At 43.9% G+C, this 13,761-nt stretch overlaps 1 protein-coding gene across 3 annotated transcripts in view; it reads right to left on the reverse strand.

Moving 5' to 3' along the window:
- Akap6 (A-kinase anchoring protein 6) overlaps nucleotides 1-13,761 on the reverse strand; it is a 390,732-nt gene that overhangs the window by 177,183 nt on the left and 199,788 nt on the right. For 2 of the 3 annotated variants that reach the window (XM_057782237.1, XM_057782239.1), the window contains exons 6-7: nucleotides 10,140-10,236; nucleotides 8,878-9,044 (exon numbers count right to left, since the gene is read on the reverse strand). In XM_057782237.1, the coding sequence (XP_057638220.1) occupies nucleotides 8,878-9,044; nucleotides 10,140-10,236 (264 nt within the window). The remainder of the gene's footprint in view (nucleotides 1-8,877; nucleotides 9,045-10,139; nucleotides 10,237-13,761) is intronic. The other variant, XM_057782240.1, reaches the window with a different exon arrangement.

Consider the following 13,761-nt stretch of genomic DNA (forward strand, 5'->3'; position numbering starts at 1 on the left):
CCAACACAACTCAGTTTTAACCTCCATAAGGCCCCTGTCTATTCATGTAAATACAGGGGCTTTCCGTTTTCCAACGGTCAAACTCTCCTTGTTCATCATCATTTCCAGGATGTCCGATTATACTTTCTCCTTTTCATAGTTTGCTTATTCTAGTTTCTCTACCTGGGATGTCTGTCCTCCAATATCGTTTGGCTGCCAGATTATCTGAACATTGGAGACTACTCCAAAACCAATATTCTGTTAGGGTAATGGGGTAAATGTCTTCTAGCTAATAGAATGAAATCATGTCCCCCACTTCCCTTTGGTCCATGTACCTTAGTATTTATCACACTGTCCATCTTCTCTTAGAAGTATATACATGAAATTTAAAAGACTCCAGTCAATATTCATTTATTTTAAGGATGAATAAGAGAAGTATAGACAAAGATACTGAGAAAGCCATGAGCCAAAGCAGAGAAAGGGGAAGGAAACACATTTTAAGGAGAGAAAAGCTATAAGGTATGTTAAATGACATGTTCGCATGAATCCTAACTGTGCCAGGGAAACGGTAAAAAGGCTGAACACGAACCTAGAGTTACAACCCTGCTGTAAATGTTAGTTCCACTAATAATCTGTGTTATACAAGCACAGTGGTCACACAATGATATCTACGATATCAAATGTAAAGGAGTTTTCTGACTTTGGTTTCCAGGGTGAGAGAATAAAAGAGAGAGAGGCTACACTCAAGAGAGACATGGAAACTGAAGCAGCCTATCAAACAATGCCTCCGTGTGACGCCTCAGGCCATGATCTTTGCCGAGGCTCACCATGTTTCTCAGGCCACTCTCTGGTTCCTTCTGGCACCCTTCTCCTGTCTCTTCTTTCTTTTATCTTAGTCTTTCCTTTTGGTTTGTTTTTCTTCTGTAGTTCTTTCTCCCTTTGTGAGGTCCACAACTTTACTTACTTCAGGAGATAATCTCCAACCAACTAAGTAGAAATATGAGAAACTGTTGCCCATGTTCAGAAAAAAAAATGGCCCGGCGGTGGTGGCACACACCTTTAATCCCAGCACCCAGCACTCGGGAGGCAGAGGCAGGCGGATCTCTGTGAGTTTGAGGCCAGCCTGGTCTAGAAGCGCTAGTTCCAGGACAGGAACCAAAAAAGCTACGGAGAGACCCTGTCTCGAAAATAAAAAAATAAATAAATAAAAATTAAAAAAAAACAGAAAAAAAAAAAAAAACGGCCTGAAAGTTGTGGTAAACTGGGCCTGGAGCTTTGGCCTAGAAGGCCTCCAAATCTAATTATGTTTCCTTATAAAGTCTCTCTCTCTCTGTGTGTGTGTGTGTATCTGTAAATATGTTAATACACATCTACATATTAAAACATTTTTTTTTGAGAAGTATCCCCCTTCATTTACGGTGGGATGGTAGGAAATAAGACTGGAAATGGTCTAGTAGCATCTCGACTATGTAAGTAACTGTCTCTCGAGGATACCTGAATGAGAAGAGTAAAGCAGAGTATCTTAGCACTCCTCGGCATCACTGGAGAGAAGCGCCACCCTACTCGGGAGTGAGAACGGCTAAACAAGCGCTGGAAGCGCGAAGGGTGTTGCCTGCAGGGCTGGGGACTGGTAAAGCTGCTGTTTTATACGAAGTCCTGTGTGACTCAATAAACACAAGAGCCAGAAAAGAGGGATCCCGTTAGCAGGCAGGGCTCTTGCTGGCCAAGTACTCCCCTGCCAAAAACAACACATTCCAGGAAAAAAAATAAAAAGTGTAAATGACACACTGAGGTCATTGTTTCACACTTTCAAAGAATCTACTTATTAACTTAAAAACATTTTTAGGAGCGATTTTGCGTCTTGCCCTTTTGTGTATGTGTTTATATACTACAGAGTTCCTAACACTGGTGACTCTGAACTAAAAAAAATTTCCCTTGTGTGCTTGGCAGGTACCATCTGCATAAGGAACAGAAAGGTGAAGTGTAAACCTGATAGTTGAAGACTGCTTTCTGGAGATTCTAATTTTGCAGCTAGCATCATTTATCTTTTTAACTTCTGGGTGCTCCTAAATAAATACGGAAAAGTCAAATGCCTACTAGCACCATGTGTTAGTGAAGTTTCCATGTGTTGATCAGAGACACTGAAAAATTTCCCTCAGATTCTTGCAGAGTCAAGACCACTGGCAATGGATGTGCAGGGGACGAGGTTAATACGCCTGTAGTCTAGTATAGAGGTGACCACTAGCCGACCTTTGATCTACCATTAGATATGTTTATTTCCTTAACCCTTCCATCAGTCACCTCATCAGAGACAGATTGATAATATGCACGCTGAAGTAACACAAGGACACTAGAGAAACGTTTTTTAAAACTGAATTTCAGCACAAATTTAGTAACCACACTTGCCTTCAAGACAAGGTATTTTGTCTTGTTTTCTGACTTTCAAAAAGCATTTTGGGAGAAAAGTTGCCCTAACAATAACAAAAGAGGGGTCACTGACAAATCCGCAGTAGGGAAAAGCTCTCCCTAGGTTCCCAAGGCAGAGCTATGATTACACACTTGAGCGAAGAAGGTCTGAGTCAGAGCTGGCTGCCGGAAGGATTCCGCACGGATGCCGTGGAAGAGGCAATGCACTTCCTACTCATTTGCTTTCATCAAGAATACCATTCCATTTCAGGCTGCCAACATCCTAATTAAGATGATCTGAATCGTAGGTGATCTATTATTCTAGATCTAAGATAGCCCAAAGCACGTTAGACAAGGCGTTACACCACGTGCTTACATGAATGATAAGACCACTGAGCAAGGGAGCGTGTCTTCTCTCGTGTACGGCTCAGCACTGGGCAGAGGGTCCTGTCAGCACTCAATAAACACAGCTAGGCCTTTGCCTGTTGTCTTTCTCCCCATATTAGGTACAACTGAATCTTACTATCTCGTTTCCACTTTCTTTTGACATTAGGTAGCTATGTTTTTCTTTGCTTTAGGTAAAAAGGAGGGGGTCTTGAGTAGCTTTTAATATGAGTGTGTCTCCGTACAGGAACTGACAATATATAAATGTGGTTCCCACTTATGACCTTAATGCTCTTTATGAAGAACTTATATTAAAGAACATAGTGAGCACATACGCCTCTTAGCTAGAACGGAGCTGAATGCAGGGACAATGCTTAGTCTCGGTGAAGCTTCAACAGATTCAGGATGAAATTATATTCCAAAACAATACCAGAAGGTTACAATATTATCCCAAAGGCATCTATCTTGTAATACCAAGAGCATCTTCTTAATGTGTCCCCCAAATCACTCTTTTATATTTCTTTCATTGAGCAGAGTTACACATAATTTATTTGCCTAAGCACTGGGTCAAGACTTGGGCATCAGGTAAACAAATATACCAGAGTGTGTGTTAACCCTGAACTTCCCTCACGTGACATCTGAAGACAAGTCCCACAGCCATTGACTCCCCAAGTCAAAAGTAACACAAATCCCCATCTCAAGGCAGCAGCTAAAACTGTCATTTATAGACCCCAGGAAACATATTCAAAGGTATCTGTGAGTTTGCTCTCCAGCTATTACTATGTTGATATCCTTGATGGCCTTCGCAGTCTGGTACCCATTTCCAAAGGAGGATGACTTCAATCTAAGACCCTCAAAGAAGGGGGATGATCAGCATCCCTGGAGTCCAGAGTAGCCTGACACCAGCATCCTTTCATTGAGGAAATGAAGATGCTGCTCAGAACCAGGCCAGGTCACCCTGTCTAGCATGGCCGCAAGGTTTCTGGATTTCTCACAATAAAATCTGCAGTTGTTCTGGATTCTAGAGACCCATCTGTCTCCTTTGAAAGGATGAAGAAGCTGGTGTTACATACATTTAGTGATGCAAACTTGGGTAAGTCACACGGGAAGACCCTGGTCCTGATTCTAAGTCCTGAAGGATGCCAGCATCGGAAAAGAGGGCACGTGGGAACATTTTAAAGGAGATGATGTCAATTAATATTTTTTTCTTTAGGATGGTCTGGCTTTTACTTTGAAAGGTCAAAAAAGGGAAGGCAGCATTTGATTGACATTGGGTAGTCACTTTATTTTGAAATCCTCCTCGCTGCACATCACTGAAATGTTTAAAATACGAAGCCTCTAGTTTAAGGTGAGAAACTTTTATCAACCTTTCTTAAAATACATAATTACAAGCATATTTTAAATTCTTGGATGTGCTTGCTGAAGCTGTAGCTCCGGAACTGATGGACTCCGCTCTCTGTTTCCCATGTATAAAAGATCCGGCAGTCCTGGGAAAACACTTTTTTAAAAAATGAAATACAACAAATAAGGTATGCTGCTGGGTCCTAGGGGAGACGTTTCCCAGAGTCTTTGAATTTCCTCCTGCTTTACAATATTTCTAAGACCAAGCCCTTTTCTGCAGTCTCTCAAACAAGGTAAAAAAGAAAAATACCCCCCAGATATATTCCTTAGATTTCCTATTATGCTTCTCAAGCTCCCAGTAGCTTCTGAAGTAAACCTAAGAGAAGTTCTGGAACTATTTTTATTATGTTTTAATTTTAGTTTCTCTTTTAGGTTTAAGATGAAATGGATGATCACACCGCTTCGCTTGGGGATGCATCTCATGGCGCAACTTGCGGGTGACCTGAGCAAGGTCACGTCATGGGAAGAAGGTTCCCGTGAAGGAGAGGGAGCGGAGGCTTGCTCTCAGGCTGGAGGGACTCACAGGCAGCCTGATTCAGTTTGCACTGCTTGACACAAAATAAATTCTTATGCAATATGCATGTCTGTCCTTAGGACTTGGATCCTGGCAATTGTTCCCATCACTAATTGGTAAAGGTCACTTCTGTGACACCAGAAGCCACGGCACAGACCTTGACAGCCGAACATAATCATCCCGGCCATGGTTCTGGGTTCCAATCACATCAACTTTCTCACATCAAGTCTTTAAAAATGCTGGTCCCCCTGCCCGTCACTTGGACCATGACAAATACCCTTCTACCCTTATTTCAAAGAGTGAGCTCCTTCCAGATCTTTCCTTGAGGCCTCTGTCCATCTATAGCATCTTGTACCAGTTTCTATTGGCGTTCTATCAAATCCATTATAATTATTGCCTATTGTGTCATTAGAATAGGAAGGCTTCGACATCACAGTTTACCCTATTCTATTTATTCCACTCAAGGCTCTAGTCTCAGCACCATTGTTATGTCATCTGCTGGCTTTAAGCTCACCTAAAGGGCAGGCTGGCCTCCATCTTCAGCCATCCCAAGCCTCTGTGTCCTGAGTACGCAAAACACCCTCTCATTCTAAGACCTCTTTAAAAGGATCCATGTTGCAGATTTTTGAAGCAGGAAATATCATTTTACCCCTTTGAAAAGTTAATATATATATATATATATATATATATATATATATATATATACCATTATGTTCTATGAGAAGAGAGAGAGAGAGAGGTTGGCTTGGCTTCTGCATGTCACAGTACACACGTGGAGGCCAGAGACCACTTCGTCAGCTTTTTCTCCCGCCGTGTGGGTCCCCCAGAGACTGAACCCAGGCCAAGGGGTCGGATGGTGAGTGCCTCTGTCCTTTGAATATCTTGTTGGCCCCGTTGCCTTTATTTTACAGATGATAAATATGAGAGAAAGAAGCCAGGTAATTGTCTCAAGGACACCTAGTAGCAAACAGTAGTCATTTCGTTCAGATGGTCTAACCTGGAGACTCCACCTCCCTAGTATTCAGCTTGCCCCAAGTCTGAGAGAAACAATTCATAAACATTAAACAAATAGGGGGAAAGTCATCTCATCTTTCCCCATAGTAGCTTAACCTTGTACCTATGTTACATTCATCCTTGAATATGAGTGTGTTTTTTGGGGGAGAATCCAGCCCAGACTGGTGAAGAGAGAACTAACTGGGGTACCAGCGGAAGGCCTGGGGTTCGTCTGCCTCTGCAGCTCCCAGGCTCCCCGTGTGTCGATCCCACAACACACAATCTCTTCTTGTCATCGCTTCAGATATGACGTGTGCTTGTGTGCTACAGGAAAGTACTACAGGACAGAGGTGCATTAATTCAGAAAATAAGCCTTTTGCTCTCTGTAGGCCAATGAATCTAGAGACCTTGTCCCTTCGGGAAGGATTCAAAAAGCAAATTTTGCTGTTTCTCTTTCATTTTATTTCTAGAAATCAGGAACACAGATCATTAACGATCAGATTTATTTGTTCTCCCTTTCCATAGTTAAATTCAGGTCCCACACCCCCACAGCACAATGTCACCTATTTTGCCTTTTAAATATAATTTTTAACTTTTAAACTTTGTATCTACCCTTTTTTTCTCCTTATGATAATTTTTGCTCAGGGTAGGGATTTGGAAAATACAAAGTTATTTAAAAATAGGTAATTATATATAGTTATCACCTACTGTTTACAGGGATTTTCTAAAACACTGCTTTTTAGCGGCCATGCAACGTTTCATTTGAACAAGATGTAGCCCGGTTGATTTATACAGTCCTGGTTTAAAAGCCTTACTGGCACAGTCTGTTACTGAAGTAACAGAGTCTCACACATCCCTTCATTCATGTTATGTATGGGGGTGGGGGGTGTTGAGCCTGTTGCAGGAGTCCCTGCTAGCATGTGGGATTCTGGGATGGGGTCATCACCCCTGTGGAGGCTTTCCAAAAATGGCTGATGTGCCTGTCCTTCTCTGGCTTGAGTAAGCGGTTTCTTTCTTCCCTTCAGAAACAAGCTGACCGCGAGCAGTGGTCTTCAAGTCAGTCCTGCTGAACAGCTGTCCTTAACCCCAGCCCAGTCCCTCCGATCAGTCTGGACAGCTGCACAGTCTCCGGAGTTGCTTGTGGTACATCTTGCCCACCCTCACTCACTCAAGCCACCTACCCTTGCCCCATTCCTGATACACAGAGGGAATGCATCTCTACACAGAAAGTCAGGGTTATGTCCCCACTTATTCGGCATCCTCTCCTTCCTACAGCAGGGCAGCAGCATCCTCTCCAGCCTTCCTCCCCCGAATCACACACTGTCTGTGGGCTCTCACTCCCTCAGAGCAGCGCCCCCCTTTCCTGCATCTCTTCTCTCCCCACCTCTGCTGCCTCCCTCCTTTTAGTACTACAATTTCAAAAACACCCCATGCCTCCCAAAAGCTTGCCTCTCTGAAGCGCAGACACTCAGCCCAAGCCCCACCAGCAGGGAGCAGAGGGTTTAAGGGATGAGAAACTACATCTAAGCCTGAAAGTGTGGATTCAAACCCCAGCCCTGAGACTTAGTAGCTGTGTGCCCTTAGGCAAACTGGTTAACCTCTCTGTGGCCTCTTCTCTGTGCAGAGGGATTCAGGTAGAATTCTTTAGCGTTTGCTACGATGCTCAAGGAGAGAGACAGCACAAATGCAGAGAGCCTGGGAGTGGATGCTGAATGAGATAGCGGTAGCATGCTTGCATTCTTGTTCTGTGGTGTCGGCAATGCGACCTAAGTCCTCATGCATCCTAGGCAAATGTGCTACCTCTAGGCCACACCCCAACCCCTCTTTTTGTTAAAGAAATAAGACACAACCCAGATTTTAGTTGTGCCCGTTCTGATAGTTTTTGCCCCTCTTCCACAGTGAAGCCTTGGCCAATCAACTTCCTCCTGCCGTCTGCTCCCTCTGCCTGGAGATGTCGACAGATGAGGACACTCCAGTCCTTGGCTTTAGCTGCGGCTTTGAACCTCCAATCACATCCTTCCCTAAAATATGTGCTCCTGTGCCAAGCCACTTCCCTTCCTTTCTTCGAGTATTTCCTGAAGTGTGGCCTCCTCTGTGGTGGAGGTTCCGGTGGGACTGATCTTGCCATTCAATTCTTTCCAACAGATAAAGAGAGGTCCTCTGAGCTTCCCACCGGCTGGCTGCACGGTCTCGGTGTTGTGGGACTGGTTTGGGTCCCAGCTCTGCCTGTATTGAAGCATCTGAGTCTCAGAGGGCAAAGCGGTTGCTAGTTTGCTCTGGCCACGCTGAGGAAATGGGATTTGACAATGTCCCTCTCTGTGTCCATGCCAGGAATAGAAACTGAACTTTTCCATCTGCTTCCCTCTGTGCTACACTAAGCTCTACTCCCAAGTCTACAGATTTCTGGACTCCTTTTCACAAAGTGAGAAACTACAAGAAAATGTCAAATTAATAAAATTGTCCACGACATGGTAAGTCTAAAGGATACACCTTTATGACCAGAGCGCTCTACACTAACAGGCACTTCATTTGGTGCTCGGTGGCCTATGTCTCTGAGGCGATTTTGTAAATCTAAAATGGATAATCAAAGCCTGCCAATACTCATTTTTAAAATACTTGCTGCCTTCGGTGCCATGTGCCACTATGGAAAACTTACACTCAGAGCAAAAAGATTTGTAGCAAAGCATATGACCTTCTTCGCACTACAATGACCATCCCCTAATTAGGCAATGCATCTGATAGTCATTAACAGGAATGAGATAATGAATCACTTTCTCCCTTCTTTGTTAATTTGCTGTAACCAAGCGGCTAATGGATGTCAGAGCTGAGTGATTGCACTGATTATAGTGATTTATAGTTGCAACAAAACAATTTAAAACCATTCTGATTATTCATGTTAAAGATGCTTTATGTTTTGTTTACTAAATGTTTTATGCCTCCCCCCTTTTCTCCCACCCCTAGAATCCTGTCCCCCCCCCTTCTGCTTCCTAGAAAACTTGAAAGTTCTCACCTTTTGTTTTCGGCATACACACACACACACACACACACACACACACACGGAGGAAGACAGAGGGAGAAGGAGTTACAAAGTTTACTCACTAGAAACGAAGAGCCTTAGGGGTGGAAAGCAAACTTCAGTGGCGCCTAGTTCAAAAGAAGACAGAAATAAGGGGAAATAAAGCAAACTTCAAGCCACTTACCTTGGGGCTCCCCGTCCCCTCCTCGTCCTCCACAGACACATCAGTAGCCAGTATCTCCGCTTTGATGGTGTCCAGAGCCTTGAGAATCCAGCTGTGCTGCCTTTTGATTTGCCTCTGCAGCTCCTTCCATTGACTTGCAATCATCTTCAGCATGTCCTTCAGTCCTTCTCCAAAGGAAAGCAAAGCTGTGGGCCCAACTGCATCTTTGCCTGTTTTTCTGTTACACAGAAAGCGAGGCGGCTCCTTCCAGCCACATCCCTGCTCGCCAGTGACCTTACCGCTACCCACCAGAACCAAGACCAGAGATTCTGAGCTAGAACAGCACAAACACGGGACAAGCACATGCAGACACCGATGCAGACTCTGGGTTGGAGGAAATCATGTGTGCAGAACAGAATGTGATGGAGAGGTGCCATTGGGACTAGAGCTGGGCACCTGCAGCACAAGGCCCTGTGTTGATCAAATGGACATCTGGAAATAGGTGCAGGTAATTCAGTGGGAAATACAGCAAATGGGCCAGAATCAAGGCAGTGGTCCTGACATAGCACATCTGCTTGGCGCTATTCTTTTCCCGTTTAAATAGTAAGCAAAAAGAAAAAGAAAAGACACAAATAAAACAAAAAAACCCAAAACAAACAAGCAAGTTTTAACCAATCCTGTTTTGTGGTCTTTGATTATCAGGATAAATAGGACCATATAACAATTTTTTTTTAAATCTATAATACATTCTTCATTAAATGCATCTATGTTGGACTAAGAACTGGTTGAAGGCCAAAGCCTCTGCTGATGCAAAGGCCTACAGAGAATATGCCACACATCCGCATGCGTGAACTGGCACAGAAATAATCAGATGTCCGTGGACAGTCTGCCTTATCTCCACGGTGATCTCTATGTACACCCTAGTGCATACGCACCATGTCTGTAAGAATGGCTCTCACTCATTATCTTAACGTTATTTCCAGAGCTCCTACATCAAAAAGCATGCCAACGTGAAGTTGTGGGGAATGGGATTTCAATTGGAACTCAGGCGAATGGTAAGCCCCAAATAAAATGAACAGGCAGTTGGAGGCACTATTTCATCGTATAAGTATCACAGCGTTGTATGCAGTATATGAAACATTTATAAATCTTGAAGGTCAATCTGATAATGTAAATATTAATAATACATAAGGAAGTGAATATATGCAGTCATTTACAGCAATGCTTCTTCATTCTTAATAGTCTGGAGACATAAAGACCCGCAATATTTCAGGAGGATTTACCTGCTTTGTGCGATGCAATGAGCTCCAGGAGTTGGTGTCCTTCCTCCTCCACGGCTTCCTTGAGAGCGCAGTGACTGTCCACGTTCAACTTGAAACTCTGCAAAGGAGCACACGGCTGTCAGGCTCCAGCGAGGCGGTTACGCACAAAACACGCGTGCAGAATCACTTGCTGCTTTGAATCGAGAACCACACAGCCCAATTTACCCAACGGACAGACTAATTTGCAATACTAAAAGCTATTGATATTGGGGGTCTAGGCTCTAAACGTTTCCGTTAGATTAGCAGCGCGCATCTGTTTGGAAGCAGCTCAACAAATCTAGAAATTCATTAGGTTTTTATGAAAAGTCACACTCCAGGTTCTGTCGAGAGTAGCCGTCCTCGATAAAATATAATGAATTCCCACCTGCACATGCGAGCTTTTCTTAAGTACTTATGAAACCATAGAAGTTGTCAGCAGAAAAACCCGGGAGCCTGATGCACACATATATGCATCCACTAATACAGCATGGTCTGATTCATCTCTGTTCCTCGACTCTGCATGAGCCACCGGATGGAGAGGGGCAGCTAGGGGCTATACTGGAGATTCTGCACCTTCTGGACTTTTGTCTTTAAAAGCTACATTGTGCTATACGTGATATTAAGCATACATGACACAGGCTGTGTTAACTCCACACTGGATTTAATTTGAATTGAAGAGCTAGATAATCATAAATTGTGAGAGTGGATCTTCAACTCAGTGATTCACGAACTGCGTGTGGTCTATAACACCACTGGAGACCCGGGGACCAATAAACATGGATTTTGGCCTTAATGGGCAGTGGAACTTGGCAAGTACAGAGAGTTGCCTTGAATGTGAGCTGTTCTTTAATTCCTAGAGGAACTTTTTTTTTTTAAAGTACCAAAGACAATCAGAACGAAAAGAAAACCTGGAAGTGGGAGAAATACGAGATGCAGCATAGAGATAAGGATTGGACTAAGGCAATTCAAAGTGGCGAACTGTGCCAGTCAGCCTTTCTTCACAAGATGCAAGCTAACGTTGTAGAAAGGACACTATCTGGCTCCCAACACACAGCTTTGCATGTTTCCCCATTTGTGCCTTCGGCTACAGGTATGCATTTGAATAAAATAAAATGCACAGTGTTCAGGAATCTTGACGCTTCCTCTTAAAGATAATTGTTTTAAAATATCTGTAGATGTTTTTATTTTCTGTGTAGGGGTATTTTGCCTGTGTGTATGCTGTGGCACCGTGGGCATGCAGTACCTGTGAAGGCCAGAAGAGGGCGTGGGGTTCCCCCTTGGACGTAAAATTAGAGATGGTTGTTAGAACCTGGGTCCTCTGTAAGAGCAGTAACTGCTGCGCCATTGCTTCAGCCTCCTCTACACTTCTGATCCACCCAATGAAGGCAGTGCCTCTGGATTACTAAATGCTTATTATCTTACAGTGAAGCACAGCATCCTTTGCTTTTTGTCCCTGTGTGTTGGGGCTCTGCCACATTGACGCAGTGCCACACAGACTAGAGTACACTAGTTTCAGCAAAGAGAGCAGGGAAAAGAGAAATGTCTGAGACGAATTCAGCAGCAACAAACTTCAGGGAAAAGCCTGTCGTGAAAATTCCACATCACTATCAGTTCTGCCTCGTGCTGTCTTTGACTTCAAATTTGCCTGTTTGAAACGGCTGGTGACCACCAATTTCCCAAGAGGCACATCGAGCCTGTGCCTCTGCCAGAGAGAAGGGAGGGACCCGTGAGGAGGCTGGCACCTCGATATCGTTGAAAGGGAGAATACAGTGCCCAGTGCGGCCGCAGCTGGAAGCAGCTGCACTTGGGGACGATGTGGAAACATCTGATAAGGAAATTGGCAAAGATGAGGCACTCGTTATTAGGAGCGAGATAATCTGATAAGCTCGATGTTGTATAAAAAAAACCACTTAATATAACTATTACCCAAATGGTACATTATTGCTTGATTTCAGGTGCGCCCATTAACCATTAATAATATCAAGCAAGGAATTCACAACAGGCTCCCAAGAAGGCAGCCCAGAGGGCACGTTAATGAAATTGTCAGTGAGATGCCAGGCGGCTAAAGCATTCTTGAGGAAACCCTCTGGGTGTTGCCCCCACCGCTCCCTAAAGAAGGGTTCGGTTTCTCCTGTTCTTTTCTTTAGCCTGATAGCTGGACACGGCCCCATCCTTACGCCGTTAGCATATTTTCTCCAGAATGCCCGCAGCATCCTTAGTTCCTCTGCCACACCTGTACCACGCCCTGACCGCGCAAAAAGTTCTCTAGAGACTGAATTTGTGGCAAGGACATTGGCAAGGGCTTGCTCCAGGATCCTAGGTCACCGATAATGTGAAATGTCCCACAGATAGCAGCCAGGATCCAAGGGAACGCTGACTCTTTTCCAGTGTCCTTAAAGCAGCGTGCAACTGAGTGAGAAGAGAGGAACCAGAGGGAAGGAAAAACTCAGTGAGGGGCCGAGAGATGGCTCTGTGGGTGAAGGCACCAGCCTGGTGCCTTCAGTGACATCCCTAGGGCCCACGCTTACACACTCTCACTCATATAAACACACAGGAAATTAATTAGTTAATTATAAATCAAGTGTCTAAACAAGCAAAATATTGATGACTCGACCATGATCTCCAGTATAAGGACAGAACCAGATCCTCAAAAATGTCCTCCGATCCCCACCATGTTATATACACCCCCACCCACGCCCATGTACACAAAATCAATCTATCTATAAATATGTCGTTTTCCAAAAATTTTTTAAAAGAAGATTCAATGACTAGATTATCAAAACGATTATTGTAAGTTAGCCAATGGGCAGTGGCGTAATTACATCTGGCATGATCGGCTTGTACGAATCTGAATCGGAAATTCAGGTATGCCCATGACTACACCTGAGTCACGATCAGACGTGATGAAGCAGACCACGCATGCCCGTGGGATGAAATAAGGAACTCCCAATGGAGCACAGAAATGATCGTGTCTGAGGGAAAACCTAGGACCGGAGACAGGTGAATGAGCACATTCAAAGGCTTAAATGTTCAATGTGATTCCATCTTTCTGGCATCGTAGAGTAACAGACACTCAGCCATCCCGTGGGTACTGTCTGCATCTGCCAGGTCCAACGAGTATCATGAGTCTTGGTACATTTGTGAAGCCGGACAAGTGACCTAAAGAGCCACACAGTCTTTCTTAAGGGGATTTTGCTTTTTTCTTAAGGCATGGGTTTATACAATAGGTATATTTATGGAGAATCCCCTACCAGATTTTATATATATATAAATTAAAAAATATAAATTAGCAGGGCACAACAAGTTTATAGTCTAGTCCACTGGGTCATAGGAATAATGGTCCAGCATATGTGGGATTGGATCTTATGTGTGATACAAAGTGGTGGGGCTATTTGCCTCAAGCAAAATTGAGCAATAATAGCAATAGCCTTATCCAATGAGATTCAAGTTTGTTTGTTTAAATTAAAACCTACTACACCAGCCAAGTATAAAAGACCAGTGCTGACAGAGGCTGTGGGAGCCCATGAGATCCAGTCTCGGCAGGGTCTAAAGAGCGCTTATAAGGAATGAACTGGCTTGCCTACAAGTCCAGAGATGTCCTCTG

This window comes from Chionomys nivalis, chromosome 10, assembly GCF_950005125.1.
Source record: "Chionomys nivalis chromosome 10, mChiNiv1.1, whole genome shotgun sequence".
Taxonomy (NCBI): Eukaryota; Metazoa; Chordata; class Mammalia; order Rodentia; family Cricetidae; genus Chionomys; species Chionomys nivalis.